An 18,743-nucleotide genomic window follows, 5' to 3' on the forward strand; every position below is an offset into this window, starting at 1 on the left:
CCAAAATCTTTGCCCCAGAAGCCAGCTGAACCATTATGTTCAAACGTGGCCCCTATCTCACTCCGACGAAACCAACTGCTGACCAGTCTTAAAGAAAGTGGCTCAAGGACAGCAATCTAAACCACCTGAAACAAAATTCTCTCCACACTCCCTTGGGAAACCAATGAGAATTTCTTCAGAGTTAACACGCACAGGATGGGACTATTAATGTGAACAGTCCCATAAGTTTCAGAGATGCTAGCGTGTCTCTGAGGAGGGAAGTCCTACTCCTTCTACGCAAGGTCATGCTCTATATTCTTGGAACAATTAATGTACACAACCTCACACAATTATTGGATCAGAATCCCTACTTCACCCAACAGCAGGACTTTTTAAAAGGTGATGGAAGTCCATCCTTTTGGCGACCCCATGAATACAGCACTCTTTTGTTAAGGTCTACCCAAGACTCTCAAAGACGAGTGCGGCAAACTATACAGAAGCAAAGGGGAAAGAAGCAGAGGTTATGCTTCCTCTTTTCAGACTTCTGGCGCTATGTGCAAAGGAGTAACTTGCCCTTTCTCCCTTGATGAAATAATCTGGGGCCATGAATCTCGCCATGTGGAGAAGCTAGAGTTCCTCCCACCCTTTGTATGGTGCACACAATTAAACCATGTGCACTGTTGTCTCCTGCCTATTTCCGCCATCCTGTAATGTGTGAAATCATCCTAAGTCAGGCATGGCCAAACATGGCCCTCCAGCTGTTTTGGAACTACAATTCCCATCATCCCTGACCACTGGTCCTGTTAGCTAGGGATGATGGCAGTTGTAGTCCCCCAAACAGCTGGAGGGCCAAGTTTGGCCATGCCTGTCCTAAGTGATTCTCAATACAGTAAGCCCACAATTTACGTCGGGGGTTATGTTCCGTTGATATAAAGCCTAACGCCAAAACTACACATAGTCAAAACCCAGTGCTTTTTTCTAAAAAAAATGTTTAGGGGGTACTCTCATTTTCCTACACATATTGAAATACTGCCCCTCAGTAAGGCCAAACTTATGGTAGATTCACAAAATGTTTAGGGGTATGCGTACCCCCAGAAAAAAAGGATTGTCAAAACCCATTGGGTTCAATGGCGGATGGGATTGCCAATATCATTTTCCTGGAACCTCATCCTCCCCCCCCCTTATTTTATTTTTTAAATTTGCCACATGCATAAAGCTAAATGCGCACAAGTTAAACGCGCATAAATTGTGGGCTTACTGTATTCAGCTTTAGTCCAATCCTACTACAGTTATACCACAGTACTGTGTAGAAAACAGACAGCTTTATTTGAAGCCCAAATCCTCATTCTTTTATTTAGATACCAACATTATATTCCTTCATATTACATGATAATTAACCACACTCTGGGCAGGGGCCATTGAGAGCATATCCAAAACAAGTTATACGGTAGCTTGTACAAAAGGGGGCGGGCTTGGAAAAGACAGTAGCCCCCATGATCCATTGTAATGGATTGCTTTGAAGTCATTTTTCCACCGGTAAAGTAATTTTTAGCCTCCCAATTCCTCCTCCTGACCTGTCCCATAATTTGCCCAACCTGCCCTTTATTTTGCCCGACCAAAGATGGCAGCCCTAAGGCCACCCCAGGTTCCCTATTTCTGACTTACACAATGAACGAACCAGATTTTTCAAGCTAGTGTCTCCCACTCTGTTTTTCATTTGGTACTCTCTTCTGTTTATACTTTTACCCATGGAAATATGCAACTGCTACTCATCTAGTTTATTTGCATATCAGTCCTGTTCATGGCCATAATATTTATATAGTACTCTTTACTGAGGACAATGCCACCAGGCCTTTTGCTGTTGCTGCCTATGGCTCAGTGGGATAAAAGGAACGAGAGCCAATTAAAAAAGCTAAAGTGCCTGCTTGTTTTAATTAACCCTCCTAGAAACATATGAACGTCTAAATTTAGAGTTACAGTTTTTATATTGGGTGTCATATTGAGATTTAATAAACTGCATAAAATGTAGTGCTTAAGTGTATTAGATAACAAAAATAATAATAATAAATGTTGAGGTCAACTTCATTTAGCTTTGATAGTAGTAAGCCAGGATGGGTTAGGGAGAGATTCTTCCCTCAGTAACATAAAAGGAAGTCAGAACAGTGGCAAACCAAGCAGTTACTTTATATCATATTTTTCCTTCTTCTCCCAGGAGTAATATTTATATTATGCATTCAATCACAAAGGAATTGTCACTGCAGTAATCAGGAGGTTGCAGGCATTAAACTGTCAGGAGAAGTAGGTGGTAAGAGATGGGACCATCAATCATGGAGGATAGATTACGTGTGTCAGCCAAGACAAGACGACTTCAGACCTAAATCCACGCGCATTCTTGTAAGCCCAATTGCAGTCAACTAGATTTATGAACATGCAAATGAGTTCAGGCCCACAGCCTAAAATAGCTGGAAACAGAATTTTTCAACATTTGGTCAAAAGTTGTGGATATTCACGTGCTGCAAATGGAGAACTGAATGAACTGACTGTATAGGCTCTGCTGAAGGACTCCCAATGAAAAGCAGAGACTAAAAAAGCTGATTAAGAGCACCATTTTGAACAGCTTCTGAAGGCATAGGCTTACACATTGCAACACCTAAGAAGTGTTCCACCAGATCAGACTGTCTAGTCCAGTATCTTGTTCCTCACAGTGGCCAACCAAATGCTTCTGGAATATTCCAAGGAGGGCATGAAGACAATAACCCTCAGGAAGCCTGAGATGACCCTTGGGGCAGTTTCCCCCCTCTATCCACCCTTCCCTGTGCCCTGAAGTGAGTGAAGCACAGCAAACCTATGCCATCAACTCCTAAAGAGACTATCAGCTGGCCTGAGAGAATTGTCGCTTGGCATCTTACGCCATTTATTTGTTTTGCTATTTTAAATCTTTTAACTGCCTTAGGTGCCTTGGCAGAAAGGTGGTATAAAAATAAAACGAGTACATGAAATAAATACAATAGTATTCATTGATAGATCCATCCTTCATTCATCCATCTGTCTAAGCGGCTTTCATAGCTAACAGCCTCCTCGCCATGTTCATTTATGAAATTCGCTGCCATTATGTAGTTCTGCGTTATGTAAAGCAATACTTCACTTTGTCTGCTCTTATCTTCTGCCAGTCAGTTTCATTGGATGAACTCAAGTATTATGAGAGAAGGAAAGAAACTTCTCTTTATCACTTGCTTCACACCATGTCCATTTTCATAACCCTATACTATACTCCCATATTAGCCACTATTTTCCTCAACTGAAAATCTCCAAGTATTGTAGCTTCCCCTCAAAGGGATGGTGCCCCGATCATTTTCATAGCCCTTTTCTGCTTTTTTCTCTAACTGTATGATATCCTTTTGGGGTTGTGGCAACCAGAACAGCACAGAATATTCCAACACATTTGGCCACATCATAGATTTGTACAAGGACATTCCAATATTGACAGTTTTGTTTCTGATCCCTTCGCTAGTGATCTCCTAAATGGAATTTGCCTTTTTCACAGTCGCAGCTCACAGGGTTGACATCCTCAGCGAGCTATTCCTATTAATCTATTTGCTGGTTGACTACTTCAAGTTCAGACCCCATCAGCATATATGCCAATATATATGCTGTGTCAAGATTATTTGCCTCGAGGTGAATCACTTTACACTTACTTATATTGAACTGTTTTTGGCATTTTACTGCCTATTCACCAAGTTTGGAGGGATTGTTTTGGAGCCCTTCATAGTCTGCTTGGGCTTTCACCACCCTGAATAATTTGGTATCGCCTGCAACCTTGGACACTTCCATACTCATCCTTATCTCTAGATAATATCCGAAAAAGTTAAAAGCACCAGTCGCAACAGAGATTATTTGGGAAGTCATTTCTCGTGTTCACAGAGCTCCCAAATGTTATGTCCATTATGTCTCCAACCCCTTTAAACATACAGGCCCAGTAAGACCCCCCCCCCCCATGTGTTTGCCAAAATGGATGAGCTGTAGCTCGGTGGTACAATACAGGCTTGGCAAGCAAAAAAGTCAATCCTTGAGAAAGAGTCCTTTCTGAAATCCTGGAGAGTCACTACTGAGGGGAAATTGACAATACTCAAGTCAACGGACCAATGGTCTTAGCCAGGTTTCCTCAATCTCGGCCCTCCAAATGTTTTGAGACTACAATTCCCATCATCCCTGACCGCTGGTCCTGCTAGCCAGGGATCATGGGAGTTGTAGGCCAAGAAACATCTGGAGGGCCGAGGTTGAGGAAGCCTGGTCTTAGCTTCCTATGTTCCAGAGTGTTCATGCATTTTGTCCACACAAACATGCGCTTGGCCAAACGTGGCCCTCCAGCTGTTTTGGGACTACAATTCCCATCATCCCTGACCACTGGTCCTGTTAGCTAGGGATGATGGGAGTTGTAGTCCCAAAACAGCTGGAGGGCCACGTTTGGCCATGCCTGGTAGGACAACTTTATTCACTACCTGCCCTCATATACCATGGATTGTGTTGGTTATAGGATATTGAAGCAACTAGGAAGTCCTAACTGTTGTATTGTGGTGTAGTGGTTTAGAGCATCTGGCTAGGATCTAGGAGGACAAGGTTCAAATTCCCACTCAGCCATGAAGCTCACTGGGTGACCATGAGCCAGTCACTGCCTCTCAGCCTAACCACCTCACAGGACTGTTGTGGGATTGAATGAGGAGAGGGGAGAACCATGCGTGCCCCCTTGAACACCTTAGAGAGAAAGGGTGGGATATAAATGCAATAAATTAATGTCCTTTCCCACAAGTAAATGGTTCACAATCACATTAAGGTTTCCTTTTCAATTAAAAACTTGATGTAGCCCCCCCCCCATTGTCATCAGGAACACAGCATACGGGGAAGGGAGCTTTAAGTGAAAGTTGCCTCCTTGTGTGAGATCCGCAATGCTAAATGTGGGAGGGGAAAACATTTTCCACTGATATTGTGGCTGGGAAGGCAAGATTTGAGCCTCCTTCTCCATGGACTGCATTCCTGAGGTAAATTCCTATAAACACAGCAGCGTTTTAGTTTTAGAAATCCCATTACAACTGCTAATCACTTTGTTAGTGTAATGTGTAGTTAGGTCCCGAGTTACTATTTCTAGAACTGACTATAGTCACCGTACATGTCTTACAGGCCCTGTAATACACTGCAGATAACATTACATGAACATACAAATAAAATTTCTTTATGCTTGAAATTCCATAAGCATTAAGGTTTGTTTTCTAAAGGCTCTTAGGTTGTTCCTGCTAAAAAGACAGCAGTATGTTTGGCACTGGAATCGATAAAACAGGATTGGGGTATATGTTGCCCTCCATATCTTGCTGGACCCATTGTCTCTAACCATTGGGCATGCTAGCTGGGGCAGATGAGATCTGGAGTCCAGCAATATCTCGAGGGCCACCTCTGTTGTAAAAGGACACTTCATTTCTCATCTCCTCATTCTTCATGAAGCAAGCCAGGCTTCCATCTTTTAGGATGATGAGTGGGAAGAATTAACTGACTCAGTCATTGTTTTCTGAACATGAATATAGCCATGGTTATTCTAAAGGCCACCACATTACCAAATGTAAACCAGAAACTCCTTCACCAATCATTTTAGTTGTATTAGTATTAAATACCAGGCCTGCCACAGTGCATCTACTCACCAAACTAGACCTATTTTACCCAAAGCAGGGCTGCATTCTCGCTCAAGACAAACCTGTTTCTGAATAAACTGCTTAGTCTATAGACTTTCTTCCCAACGTGGTTTTTTTTGAAGAAAAAATGTTATTCACACCAAATACCTAGGTTTTGGGCACCTCTGAAAAAAGCATCCCTTTTTTAAAAAAACAAAACAAAAAACAGCAATGGAAACCTTCAGTGAATAAGGGCATCGAAAACACTAACCAATCCATTTATCAAATGCCACTCAGGAAAATCAGATAAATTACACATACACAGACACACATTTTCCACATTGTTCAAAAAGCAGATGTTCAGCAACTAACATTAAAAAGTATATCTGGTTTTAAAAAAACCCATTGCCTTTAAAAACAACGACCCCCCCCCTTAACTTCCCCCCCTCCCCGCACCGGAGATCAGTAATCTCCTTTGCAAACATTCCAACCTAGTTCCAGTCTGTGCTTCACTTTTCCATTTTTTTTTACCTTGAGACAAATGTTTTTCCCCCTCAAAGCTGAAAGCTGTCCAAAAAAACAGGACCACACACAAGCACAGCCCTACCGAGCTGTGCTGATCACGTTCCTCCTGTTCCTGCTGCTGCTGCTAAGGACACACACACACACACACACAAAATGGCGGAGGGGGTGGGCTGCTTTCCAGACAGACTTTCCTTTCATGCACTTGAGAGGAAAGAAATAGTCAACTCACACAACCAACCCCCTGCCCTAACACCATGATCTCCTCCTCGCAGGACACACAGGCAGAGACAGAAGGAGATTGTTGCAGACTTGTGGGGTACCCAGCGAGTCTCCCTTCTCTGTCTCTCCTTTTTTACCACACACTGTAGCCCCCCTCCCCGCTCCCCCTCCATTTGCACCTCCTAAAACATTACCCTCCAGAATGGATTACAACTTGTGTACAGTCCATCTGGCCTGCAGCCAGCATGGGCCGAACAATGAACTATTCCCCCCTTGATGAGAGGAAGAAACCCACACACCCCTCACTCCAAAAAATAAACTTCAATTTCAGCATGGAAAAAAAGCAATGAGGCTACGGATCAAACCTTACCTTCCACCCAGAGCTCCTCCACATTGGTTTCGAGATTGGCTGCTCTTAATCCCACAGCAAAAGCCCCGAATATCAGAAGGCCAACCACCAAAAATTTCCCACAGTTTTTCTGAATGTAACAGCCCAGTTTAAATAACAGTCTCTGAAACTTTGCTCTTAGCCACAGTGGTGATTTTCTTCCAGTAGCCTTTCCCTGTAAGGCAAGGAAAGGTTTTGTCAATGAAGGGCCTGTGGAGACTCACACAAACGCACTGTGCTGAATTATTGCCAGTAAAGAACATAATATACCCACACAAAACAATAAGCATTTTTTCCCAAGCATCATAATGTGACAGTAACTTGACAGGCCAAGGTATCAGGCAGTCACCTCTACAAAATATTTCCATATACACAGTTGCTCACATACAGAACAAAATACATAGTGAGGTGGGGTTTCTTTTTTTTTTTTAGCTGATAACTACCCTGTTCATAAATCAGTTCAGACTGTTGGATTACATCACAACTGGGAATGTATAAAAGTACACACTACATCTAAAGCAGCCTAGTCCCTTGCCTTCTCCCTAAAAAAGCCACTCGATTAATAATAATAATAATAATAATAAGTCAGTAAAGCGGACATGGAGCATGTGATTTTCAACAGACCTGTCAAGGGGTGGGGGTGGGGGCTGGGGAGAGAGAAAGAACATTTTCCTGTCCTGTCCTGAGGGGGTTTATGGGGTGCGTGGCAAGAGGAGCCTACTTAATCACAAATTGTTGCCATCATTCATTCCTTGCCTTCCCCGGCTCCTTAAGCCCCCACTTCGTAGTAAACTCTCGCCCCACGTGGTCCACAGCGCCCTTAACATCACAAGCTAATAAGAGTTATTCATTTCCATACGGTTTGGAGACGCTGTGTGATCTGAATTAGGAAGCAGAGCAGCCATCTGTAAAGTTACGACAATATTTGTGGACGGAAGAGGGCAGCCACATGGATTTCTTGCTCCCACCCCCACCAAAAAAGCCTTCAATAATAATAATAATAATAATAATAATCTGCTCACTGAAATGAAACGATCGGGCCGGGAGGATGCTGCTCACTTTGAACTCCCCGCCCCCCTCGCCTTCGGTAATCCCTGCAAAATTCCCTTTTCCAGAATCGCGAGTCTCAAGGCGAAGCGAGAGAGCGTGCGCGCAATCTTTGACCAGAACCGGGGAGATTTAAGGTAGCAATTTGTTTACAACTTTCACTCTGCTCTCTTGCCGCTGGAGGTGAAGCACGACATTCGGTGAGATTTCTTTGCTATGGAAACTTAACCCGGTGAATAAAAGCAATGCCTGTGTGTGTTTGTGTGTGTAAAGGGGGCTGGGGGGGTGTTAGGTAGGATTGTAAAGTATTGGAATTGATTTTTTTCTTCTCTGAAACTTTTGCAGAGCTTGGACAGAAAAATTAAATCCGAAGGGAAGAAAAGGAAAGAAAGATTTGGGGGAAAAAAGGGGGGGACCCAGAGATCACCAAGGAGGATGGGAAGGAAACAGAGAAATCATCCCGGGTAACTTTAATTAGAGATGTGTAAAGCACAAACACAGACCCCAGGGAAAAAGTGGCTTCGGGGCGGGAGGGGAAAAGCAGGACTCCCCCCCCCTCTCTCTCTGCCACTAAGGAGCCGCGGACACCCACACACCCCCTCGCACACATGCATAACTAACATTCTCCCAGCGTTTTATTGGCGACTCTTCCCTTTCAACCACCACCACCCCTTTCGGAGAAAAGGAAATTCCGGCGAGGAAGCCGCAGCTCGGGGAAGCACCTTGGCTATCTGCTCCAAGGCGAAGCCTGCATCACAGTAGCTCGGCCGCTGCAGATATTCCGGATCGGGAGGCGCGGCGCGTCTGTTCCCGCCGGTCCTCCTCCGCCTCCTGCTGCCGCTTCTCCCCGGCTGATCCGGCTCTCTGCAGCCGCCGCCGCCGCCGCCGCCTCCTCCTCCATCGCCGCTGCTGTTCTCCGGCTCGGAGGCATTAACAGCTGAGGCCATGTTGCCGCCGCGCAGCCGGGGCTGCCGCCGCCGCCGCCGCTGCTGCTGTTGTTCTGGCGACCCTGGGGCTGCGTCCCGCGCGGTTCCCCCCAGCGCGCTGCTGCTGCTGCTGCTGCTGCTCCGGGGCGATCCAGCGGGACCGGGGGTGGGCTGGCTCGGGGGCGACGCTCTGCTGCTGCTGCTGCTGCTGACAGACCACTTCTTCATACCGCGTTGGCTGCTGAAGTTGCTGCCCTAGCTGCTCCCGGCGAGTCAGACCCCGAGCCTTCCATTGCAACATTTCGTGAGGATCCGGAGGTCGCCGCCGCCGCCGCCGCCGCGTCCCACATCCAGTGTGCGAGGGTGAGCGGGGCCAGGCGCTCTCGGCGGGCTCGCCTTCCCCCCGCCTCGTCCTCTCGGGCTGCGGTCGCTCTCCAGGCTCCTCACCGTCCGGCCGCGGGAAGAAAAGCCAGGCTCCCCCTCCGGTCCTCCTTTTCCACGCCGAAGCAGAAGGGGGCTTGAAGGGAGCCTTGATCTCAGCGCTGGTGGCGGCGGCGGTGCTGCTGCGGCTGCGGCTTCTCCTCGGTCTCGGTGCGCTGTATCATTCTGTCTGGGTGCAGCAGCGCTGTCTCTTAAGATCTCCCCGTCTCTCCTCGAGATGCGTGTGTCTCTCGCTCTTTCTTCCTCTGCGTGTATGCAGCAGCAGGCAACAGCTCCCTTGCTTCAATAGCTGAGATGAAGGAGGGGAGCAGGAGGAGGAGGAGGAGGGGGGGGGAGAAGGCACTCTCTCCATTTGGATAAAGAGGAGGAGGAGGGGTGAAAGGGAGAGGGGAGAGCGCGGGGAGGGGGGCCGAGAGAGAGAACTGAAATCCCGCCCCTGGGGCTGTCAGATGGCTTGGGTTTCTGGCCTGCGATTGGCTCGACGAGGGCAGAAATTACTCAGCAAACATGACTATTATTAGCTGCTTAGCAACAGCTCACCAAAGTAGAGAGACCACCCAGGCAGGCGAGCCTTGTGTGTGCATCTCCAACTTCAGGGGAGCCGTAAAGAGAGCCAGTCTTCTTTGCATGCAATACTTCCATTAAGGAATGCTTCTCCTTTTTTCCTCTCTCTCTCTCTCTCTCTCCCCCCTTCCTCCTTTTTTCTTTTCACGAAAGTGTGTGTGTTAAGCAGAAGGAAAGACCGTGGAAGGCGGCGGCGGAGGGGGGTTTAAGGGGGGGGAGAGTTGCGTTTTTAAAAAACGTAACATACTGTACTGAATTTCCTCACGATCGACCTACTAAAATAAATCTCGGTTTATTTATTCCACACACCCCCCCCCCTTTAAGAGGAAAGCGGGACCGTGGGGTTGGGGGCAGTGCGGAGAGAGAGAAAGGAGGCTTTAGCGATACCCGAAGCCTTTAAAAGAAAATCCCTTTAGAGACACTTTGGCCTCAAGCTGCAGCGAATACTGGGAGGTCCAAGATGAATTCCTAGACTTGCACAAATAATGACAGGGGGTGGACACTGCGGTGCGCAGAGCCAGATATTTCTCTCTCCTCTTTTTTTTGTGAACCGAAAAGAGAAGCCTGCGTTCCTTACAAGAAAACAGGCAGCTGTATTAAGAAAAAGACCACAATGAAACCTTAATACTTGAAATAACAGATTGAAAAGCTGAAAGCAGGCAAGTTGCTCGCTTCAGGGCTGGGGGAGGGCGATCCAGTTTTTATAATCCTTAAGAGCAAAAGTCTTGCTGGCGGATGCTTTAAAGCTCCAGACCGCTATAGAAATAATTGCACCACCTCTCCATATTTCCTCGTGTTGTTTTTAACATCAGTCGCGATACACGCGCGCGTGCGCATATATTAAACCGCATGGTGTGGTCTTTAATGTGGGTTTTTTTTTTTTGCGGGGATAACACGATTACCGTCCTCGTACGTGGTGTAACCGGAATACCATGTTTCCCTTTTATTTTTCAAATGTTTAGTTTGCCCAGAGCGAAATTTCGCCCGTGCGCGTCCAAGTTACTCGACCACCGCCGCCGCCGCCGCCGCGACCCCGAGCAGAATTCAGAGGGTGGAAATTCTGCCCTGCAAAAAGAACGCGAGATCCTCGTGTCGTGTGTATCTCCTCCGCCACCTCCGTGAATCCGCGTTCCCTCTCCCCCCCCCCCCTTCCACTTTTCGGCTCGGAAAAGTTACAAGTGTTTTAGTGTTGGTGGAGGGAGTGAAATGGGAGAGTGTTGCTTTAAGGAGAAAGCTTGTGTGTATTCATTGAGGGAAAGACCGGGGCGAGAGGGGGGGGGGGGTGGCAGCACCGCACATTCAGAGAAAAGGAGGCCGGCCCCGGGGGCGGGCTGAGGCTCTCACGTGACTGACTGGCTCCAGGTTGTGCAAACAAGGCTGGGCTTCCCCTCCGCACGAAATCTGGCTGCCGCAGTGCCGCCTCTTCGCTTTAGCGCGCAGAAGGCGAAGCGCACGCGAGTCCAGTCCGGCTCCGAGCAGCTAAGCGGCACCGCGCCGTCCCACCCCTTTCTCCCTCCCCCCCCCCAGAGAAAAATGCCAGACAAGCCATAGTACATTCCTAAAGGAGGGCTCTCCCCTTCACGCTGCCCAATAGCAAGCCGCGACCATTCCTGCTAGCCAATGGCGAGGAGACAGAGGACTTTTCCATTCAGTTCTGCGCTACATTTCGGGGGGTGGCGTTTTGCTGCGCCAGCCGGGCTCCGGGGATCAGAGCGCCGGGTTCACGCCGGCCTGACCCTGATCTCAAATGCTCAGCGGCTCGCTCTGCAGATCTTTCTCCGAAATGCGGTTGTTGCGGCGAAAGAGATGTCAGGTTATCGGTTCCTCTCTCCGCGCCTCCCCGGTTGGCACCAGCGGCAAAAGCGCGCTGGTTTCTAAAGAAGTCTCGTTCCTCCCAAGGCACGTGTTGACTTTTTGCAGAGAGGCAGTTGCAAGGCGAGGAAAGCTCCTGCTAATTATAAAAATCCCGTAAGGATAATTAAATTGGGATGGGGAAACTAACCGGGAATTGCATTTGGGCTACGATCCGCAAACCGCTTCCTCCGGAGCAAACAGTTAAATAAATCCCAGTGGAACTTCGACCTTGCTTGTCGACATCAGAGGGTGGTTACTGGTGTCGCGGTGTCCATTGTTCAAGAAGTGGCAGTTTTAACCATCTGCAGGCTACCGATCCGCATCAGCCGCTAACGCAACGCAAGGGGTTTGTGGGTTGGTCTGAACGTGACCATTTGTGCTCTGCAAGCAACCCCTCGCTGGGGAGAGGCTGTTTAGTGACACAGCGCGTGCTCAGCCCTCACTGTCGCCAGATATGGCTGGGAAAGACTCTTGCCTGAACCCTTGCAGAGCTGCTGCCAGTCAGTGCCGGCAGTGCTGAATTAGATGGACCAATGGTCCGAATTGAATTGTTAAAATACCGATGAGACAAATACACCAGTCGATGGCAAACCTTTATTCTGAATGTGGCGGTGATTTGGAATAACTACCCTACACCACTTTCACCTTGTCAATCACTAATGCGGATTAAAATGCTGCCCACACACGCGAAAGCACGTATTGGAAATCAGGCTGTGGTAGTTACAACACGTTAACCAGTCTCGATTAAGGTACCAGTACTTACCGCCTGGAATAAAATTGGCGTGATGCATGTGGGAACTGGGAAGGCAAAAAACAAAATACTGCTAGATACAGGACTCGCGGGATAAAGCCGTGTATAATTCCCCGGAGCAACAATACCTAAGGGGTATCCCATAATAGCATCCCTTGGTTGGCGTGCTACCACCGTCCTCCTCTAATTCTCTGCCAGCTTTTCAAGCATCAAGAAATTCCCAGTCCTAAAACAGGGTTTACTTCCGAGCTAACATGACCTGCATGAAGCTGCAAAGAAGTCCCTCCCCGGGCGGGGGTCACACTAATGTGGCCCTGCTCTCCTTTTTGCATAATTCCCCATTACAGGCTAACCCCTCCCCGCCCCCTTTTCCTTTCCAAAGCCTTTCCTATGCCGGTTAAAATGTTGGTCCCCAAACACAACCTGACGGCTCAAATTTAACAAGCCCTATCTTAATATATCCTCCCCCTCCCTCTGCCCCCCTCTCCCTGTGGTCTGGTTAATTTCATACACAAGAGATGAATTACCGAAGGGATCTAATTGGCCTTGTTTCTGCAATATTGTGTGTGTGTGTGTGTGTGTGTGTGTGTCGGTGTAAAAGTCTCCTCTCGACGTGGGTGGTCGGAGCGGATTTGCCTCTCCAATTTGCCTCCTGGCTGATGCGCACGAAAGAGCGCGGCCGCCTTCCTCGCGAGCACGTTGCCCCTGATCCATCTGTCCTCCCTTCTTTACATTGGTCCGCATTGTTACCTTTAATATGCATGGCCCGCGCATGTAGCTTGCGCCTGGGCAGCAGGATTTGTCAACTTCAAGAAGGAATCGCGAGGCTCCTCCTGCGGATTTAAGGGAGACGGAGCGCTGCCTTTGTTTGTGTGTGTTATCGGGCTCCGCGAGCCCGGCCTGCCTGCCGTTCTTTGGCGTCTTGCTTTTTCCACGTGGCCTGGGAGAATGGAGGGACGAGGCAAGGCCTGCAGCGGGCCCAGGCCAGCCATCGCTCCAGCTGGCCTTTTCTTTCTCGCCTGCTTGCAGCGGGATCTGCATTTCATTAGAAACCTTCCCTTGGCGCCACAACAATCGCCCTTCCAAGCAGTCTCGGTGCACCGGGACCAGCCACCATAGAGAAGTCCTCCTAGGTGGCGAGAAAACTTCCAGAGTTTCGATCTGTCCTTGCCATGCCGAGGTCGTAAAGCGAGGCCTTGCAGCATCCGGTTACATTCATAAAAAGAGACGACGTTGAAATAAACCACCTGCCTTCACGTGGGGGCGGGGAGGGGAGAGGGAGGCAAGACGTGAAACTTCAAGGAGTTGGCATGAGTGTGTTTGCATCCTCTTTCGTGGTGCAGCCTGAGCCACTCACTGGGAGTACAGGTAATTTGCAAAGCTTTAAGCGTGCAGCATGGTTTTTTTGTTTCCCCCCCAATATCCCCCCAACCTATCACAACAACCGAAGAATGAAGTATTTGTTCCTACTGGAGAAAAGCTAAAAGAGAATGTCAGTGGCAGAGATAGGACTGTCACTGAAATGAGACCTGGAACAGACAGGTGTGTGCCTCTGTGTATATTACAGAGACCACCACATTTTTCTCACCTTGAGAAGAGTCGCTCTCCCTTGTCTTAAACAATGATTTGAACTAAGGTTGGTCACGGCTCAACCTGTTGGCAATTTCAGGGCAACTCTGGGTAAGTACTAATAATGAGCTGGGATCCAGCCACCCCCATGAAATCAATGGGGCTTGAGTTAGTAATGACTAAGGAGTCATTGCGTTTACCTCCGAGTAGGCCTACTGTACTTAGGAGGAGGGATTTAAGACAACAAAATCGGGACTGAGCAGTTTTAGATGTGGCTACACGCGTGTTTCTGTGCATGTATGAACAAGGATACGCGTGACTTTCCGAACTTAGTACAGGCCCGCTTTTTACACTTGAACAAAGACCATCGCTAACAGACTTAGTGTGTTGTGATGAGATTCACCTTTGCCTGGCGGGCTTCCACTTCGGCATCCTGCAGCAGCAGCAGCAGCGTCCGCGGAGAGGCTTTTGCAAAGAGCCCCCGAACGGCAGGACTCAAGCCGCCCTCGCCTCGGCCCCCGCCCGCCTTCCTTCTGGGTCCCCTCCTCGGCAGCGTCAGAAAGGGAACCGCTCGAGCCAACTTGTCAAAATAATGCGGCTAATTACCCCTGATCTCCTTTACTGGCAAGCTGCTTCGCACGCCACAAAGGAGCGAAGGAGGGATCTGCAGCGCCTACGCGCAGGAAAGCAGGCGGGTCGCCCCGCAGAGATCTCCGGGCGAGAGGGCCACCAAAGGCCCCGAGAGCCCCAAGTTCACCAGGGAGGGAGGAGGGAGTTCGTCAGGATGGGAGGCCCCTGGGCTAAGGAGCATGGGAAGGGCATCCCAGTTAGGGAGGAGGCGCCCGTGCAAACGGAAACCCTCGGGGCTGGCGAGCCAAACCCCACAGATAGGTTTGTACCAGGGGCAGCATCACAATTTCCAGGAGAACTTGGGACTGCCTCTCTTCATTCTGAAAGAAGACCTTCTTAATGCAACAAGAAAAGGACATTTTTAAAAGCCTGAGTTTCTAGTCCTCAAGATGGTTTTAGTGGTTTGTTTGTTTTTAAAGATGAGACTAGAAAGGTTACAAGATGGAAAGAAAGGCAGAGCAGCGTCTGTGGAAGATTGATATATATATATATATATATATATATATATATTTGGCCTGTGCAGCTTTCCAAAGGTACACATAATATCTTGCACCTGGCACCTGGCAAATCCCCCGTACGACTGTACAGTGATTAAACTATAGGAGCACTGTTATCCTGTGTATGTTGTAGAGAAAAAATAAGAAAGGCAGCAGCAGCAGCAGCAGCTGAAAGGGTGGCCCCAGATTTAAAAGCAGGATGCATCTGAGAAGGTTGACAGCTATTACTCTAAGGTCTATCCAGCTATATGGACAATACACAGTTGTATGCCCTCTGCCCAACTCCAGAGTCATCCTTCCACTGAACAGTCTTACCATCCTGAGGATTAGAAACGCAGGCTTAAAACAATAAATAAATCTCGCAGTGGTGGGAAAGCTCTGCCACCCCCAGCTGTTGCTGGACTCCAACTCCCATGGCAATTGGTCAGGACTGATTGCAACTTTGGCAATACCTGGAGGGTCACAAGTCCTGACCCACCCCCACAACATAGTGTCTTTTAAAATGAGAAAAACCAGTCCTAAGCTCTCCTAGAAGTCAGCCTTCTGACTGGGGACTTCCTACCTCTCAAAACCCAGGGCTTGGTGCTGACAGAGACTATTTGGTTGTGGCTACTTTGTATTTGGGGATGCGGGTGCGATCAGAAGGTCGGCGGTTCGAATCCCTGCAATGGGGTGAGCTCCCATTGCTCGGTCCCAGCTCCTGCCAACCTAGCAGTTCGAAAGCACATCAAAGTGCAAGTAGATAAATAGGTACCACTCCGGCGGGAAGGAAAACGGCGTTTCCATGCGTTGCTCTGGTTCGCCAGAAGTGGCTTAGTCATGCTGGCCACATGACCCAGAAGCTGTACGCTGGCTCCCTTGGCCAATAAAGCGAGATGAGCACCGCAACCCCAGAGTCGGCCATCCCTTTACCTTTACCTTATTTTGTATTTGGGGTTTTCAGTGGTGCTATTTTCTTTCTTAATAAAAACATACATGAAATTATCTTCACGTGATAAGCTGTAAGATATGACCCTTAGAAAAATGAGTGATTCTGCTGGAGGGCCCAAAGTCAATGTTTCTAACTTTTATCTTTGTGTGTCTCAGGTATGACAAATCTTCATGCATTTATGTACACACACACACCACCCCCAAATATGCATTTTGGGAAGAGATATCAGTTTTCCTTTTTAGTCTGAAATTTATCACTGTGAGCCTCTCTAAGTGAAGGTCAAGAAGAGGGAAGATGCTTGAATTTTTAAGTGTAAGGTAAACAGCTGATGTTAAGCAGTCAATTATCTCCTAGCTTTTCAAGAATGAAAGCAAAGGAGAGGGAGGAAGATGGTAAAAGGAGAGACCTCAGCAAAGTGAAAATGCTGTGAAAATTTGCTGTCCAGCATCATCAGCTCCATTAAAACTAAGCAGTTGCTTTTTTCTTGACTGTACCACTTCAGGCTACAGGAGTTGAACCCATTTGTGTTCTGCTTTTCTAAAAGAAAAGCTCTTGCATGTGGAAAATCACAATGTTGAAGTGATGGGATAAACCAATCTCTCTCACCCATACTCTTTTTTCTTTGTAAAGGGGAAGTTTACTTCCCTCTCTCTCTCTCTCTCTCTCTCTCTCGTGTGTGTGTGTGTGTGTGTGTGTTGAGGAACTGCATTATTCAGACATCGCATCTTCCATCTGTAGCCAAGGTGTACTACTTGAATCCATCGTTTGTATAGACTAGACTGTCTCTCATCAGCTGACACAGGTTCAGGGGTTAGGGGCTTAATGTTTTCTTTCCTGGACCAGTCAACTGATCTATGCATTACATAAACAGAATGAGGTATGAGGACTGGGAAGCAGTAATTTTTTTTACCATTTCAGGGTACAGGTGGAGGGAATCATATTCTGAATGCTCTCCGAAACTTCTCTTTTAGTTGCATTGGAAGCAATTTTGAAAGTGGGGAGGAATATTCCCTTATGCAAAATGAGCCTCATTTCCCAATTCCTGCATATGGTAAGCTAGCACATCAAAAGACAAAAAATGTAATTCTTTTTGATAAAGGTAGTGGTTAAGAGCGGTAGACTCGTAATCTGGTGAACCGGGTTTGCTTCCCCGCTCCTCCACATGCAGCTGCTGGGTGACCTTGGGCTCGTCACACTTCTTTGAAGTCTCTCAGCCTCACTCACAGAGTGTTTGTTGTGGGGGAGGAAGGGAAAGGAGATTGTTAGCCACTTTGAGACTCCTTAGGGTAGTGATAAAGTGGGATATCAAATCCTAACTCTTCTTCTACCCTACCTGCAGTCTGAAACAACATTGTCTAGAATTCTAGCACTTCTTAGAATAAGGCCTGAAACATACCTGAAGCAATCATCTAGCTGAAGCTAAGCAGGCCAGAGTCTGCCTAGATAAGATACTTCATCAGAACCACGTTTATGCTACTTAGGGTTTCATGATGGAAGAAAGGTGAGATATAAGGGGGAGAAACTGCAGGAGATGAAGGGTTTTGTGGCTCTCCTTGCAATGTCTAAGAATCCCAGTTTTAATCCTGTGCTTTGCTAGAGAAAAAGCTGAAGTTGCCCCGGTCAACACAGGAACATGGTAAGCTGCCTATACTGAAGACAGAACATTGTACCACCTAGCTCAGTATTGTACGTTGAGTAGAAATGGGCAGCTGTTTCATTCATTCTCAGCCCTCTCTGCATCCAATGTAGATACTCTACCACTGAACTATCACCCAATGGGTCATAGTTTTCCTCAGAAGAGCTCTTCTCCATCTTGCTTGTTCATGCTGCCTCCCATTAGGCAAAAGGCAGGTTTTAATGCCTATGATCTCTGCCAAAGAGCAAATTGGTCACGGTGTGTTTGTGTGTGTGTGTGCAAAGCCTTGCAATGCAATCCCATTGACCCACGGCTGGATCCACACGTTTACTGGAGATAGAGGCATGAGAAATGAAAAGGAAGTAAAGCAATTCAGTCTCAGTGCCTGCCTTTCTTTCAGGCTGCTAATCCGGTTTAGACATCACGCCTCCATCTCTGAATGGACTGCGGCAAAGGGAGAAGAAATAAAAGGTGGGTGGGTGTGATAAGGATAAAATCAGTGAGGACAGATATTTTAATTCATAGAATTCTGCCCTGTCAGTTTTCCATCTGCTGCATCCTGAAAGCAATTAGGAAAGGGAAATTAAAAGGGGGGGCTTCTTCCCCACTTTCCTTTCCAATACTCCCAGTGCAAATGGAAAACCTCATTTCCCAGTGCCTTGCAAGAGTATTACAACCCTGCGCCACAATCTGTAAATAAACGAATAAAAAAATCAGATTGATGAATCAGAAAAGTTATTTCCTTTTTACAGAACCTTACTTAGGTGTGTGGATGTGTCCATTAACCGAAGTCTCTGGGGATGGCCCCCCGCTCTGGTTTTATTTTTAACTACCTTGAATCTGTACTTCCAGATTTTTATTTTATTTTATTTTGTAAAGAAACCCATTTTCCAGGAAGAAAGCCCAGACTGTCCTATGGAAGCTTCTGCAGACAACAGTTCCATTGATTTCTGAAGGACTTGGAACACAGGTACACCTAGTGAACACACCGTGCCCTGTAAACTGTGGACTCACAGTTTGCTTGAGGAAAACAGAAAAGAAACATGGAAATGCAAGCCCACTGTTGAGAAGTCCCCTGTTCTAAACGGGGTACCAACAGCCAAAGAGGAAGTCAGGTTGCACAAAAGCC

General features: G+C 47.5%; 1 protein-coding gene across 4 annotated transcripts in view; it reads right to left on the minus strand.

Annotated features, from left to right (window-relative positions):
* PTCH1 (patched 1) overlaps positions 1-18,743 on the minus strand; it is a 111,781-nt gene that overhangs the window by 90,702 nt on the left and 2,336 nt on the right. Inside the window, exons 1-2 of one of the 4 annotated variants that reach the window (XR_013843754.1) lie at positions 8,538-9,547; positions 6,751-6,943 (exon numbers count right to left, since the gene is read on the minus strand). Coding sequence is in view for 2 of the 4 variants with exons in the window: in XM_079995999.1 (XP_079852125.1) it covers positions 6,751-6,943; positions 8,538-8,969 (625 nt within the window). In the remaining 2 variants the exon portion in view is untranslated. Of the gene's footprint in view, positions 1-6,167; positions 6,189-6,750; positions 6,944-8,537; positions 9,548-18,743 lie in introns of those variants that run through there. The other 3 variants (XM_079995999.1, XM_079996000.1, XM_079996001.1) reach the window with 3 other exon arrangements.

The sequence above is a fragment of the Podarcis cretensis genome (genome assembly GCF_951804945.1).
Source record: "Podarcis cretensis genome assembly, chromosome: 11".
Lineage (NCBI taxonomy): Eukaryota > Metazoa > Chordata > Lepidosauria > Squamata > Lacertidae > Podarcis > Podarcis cretensis.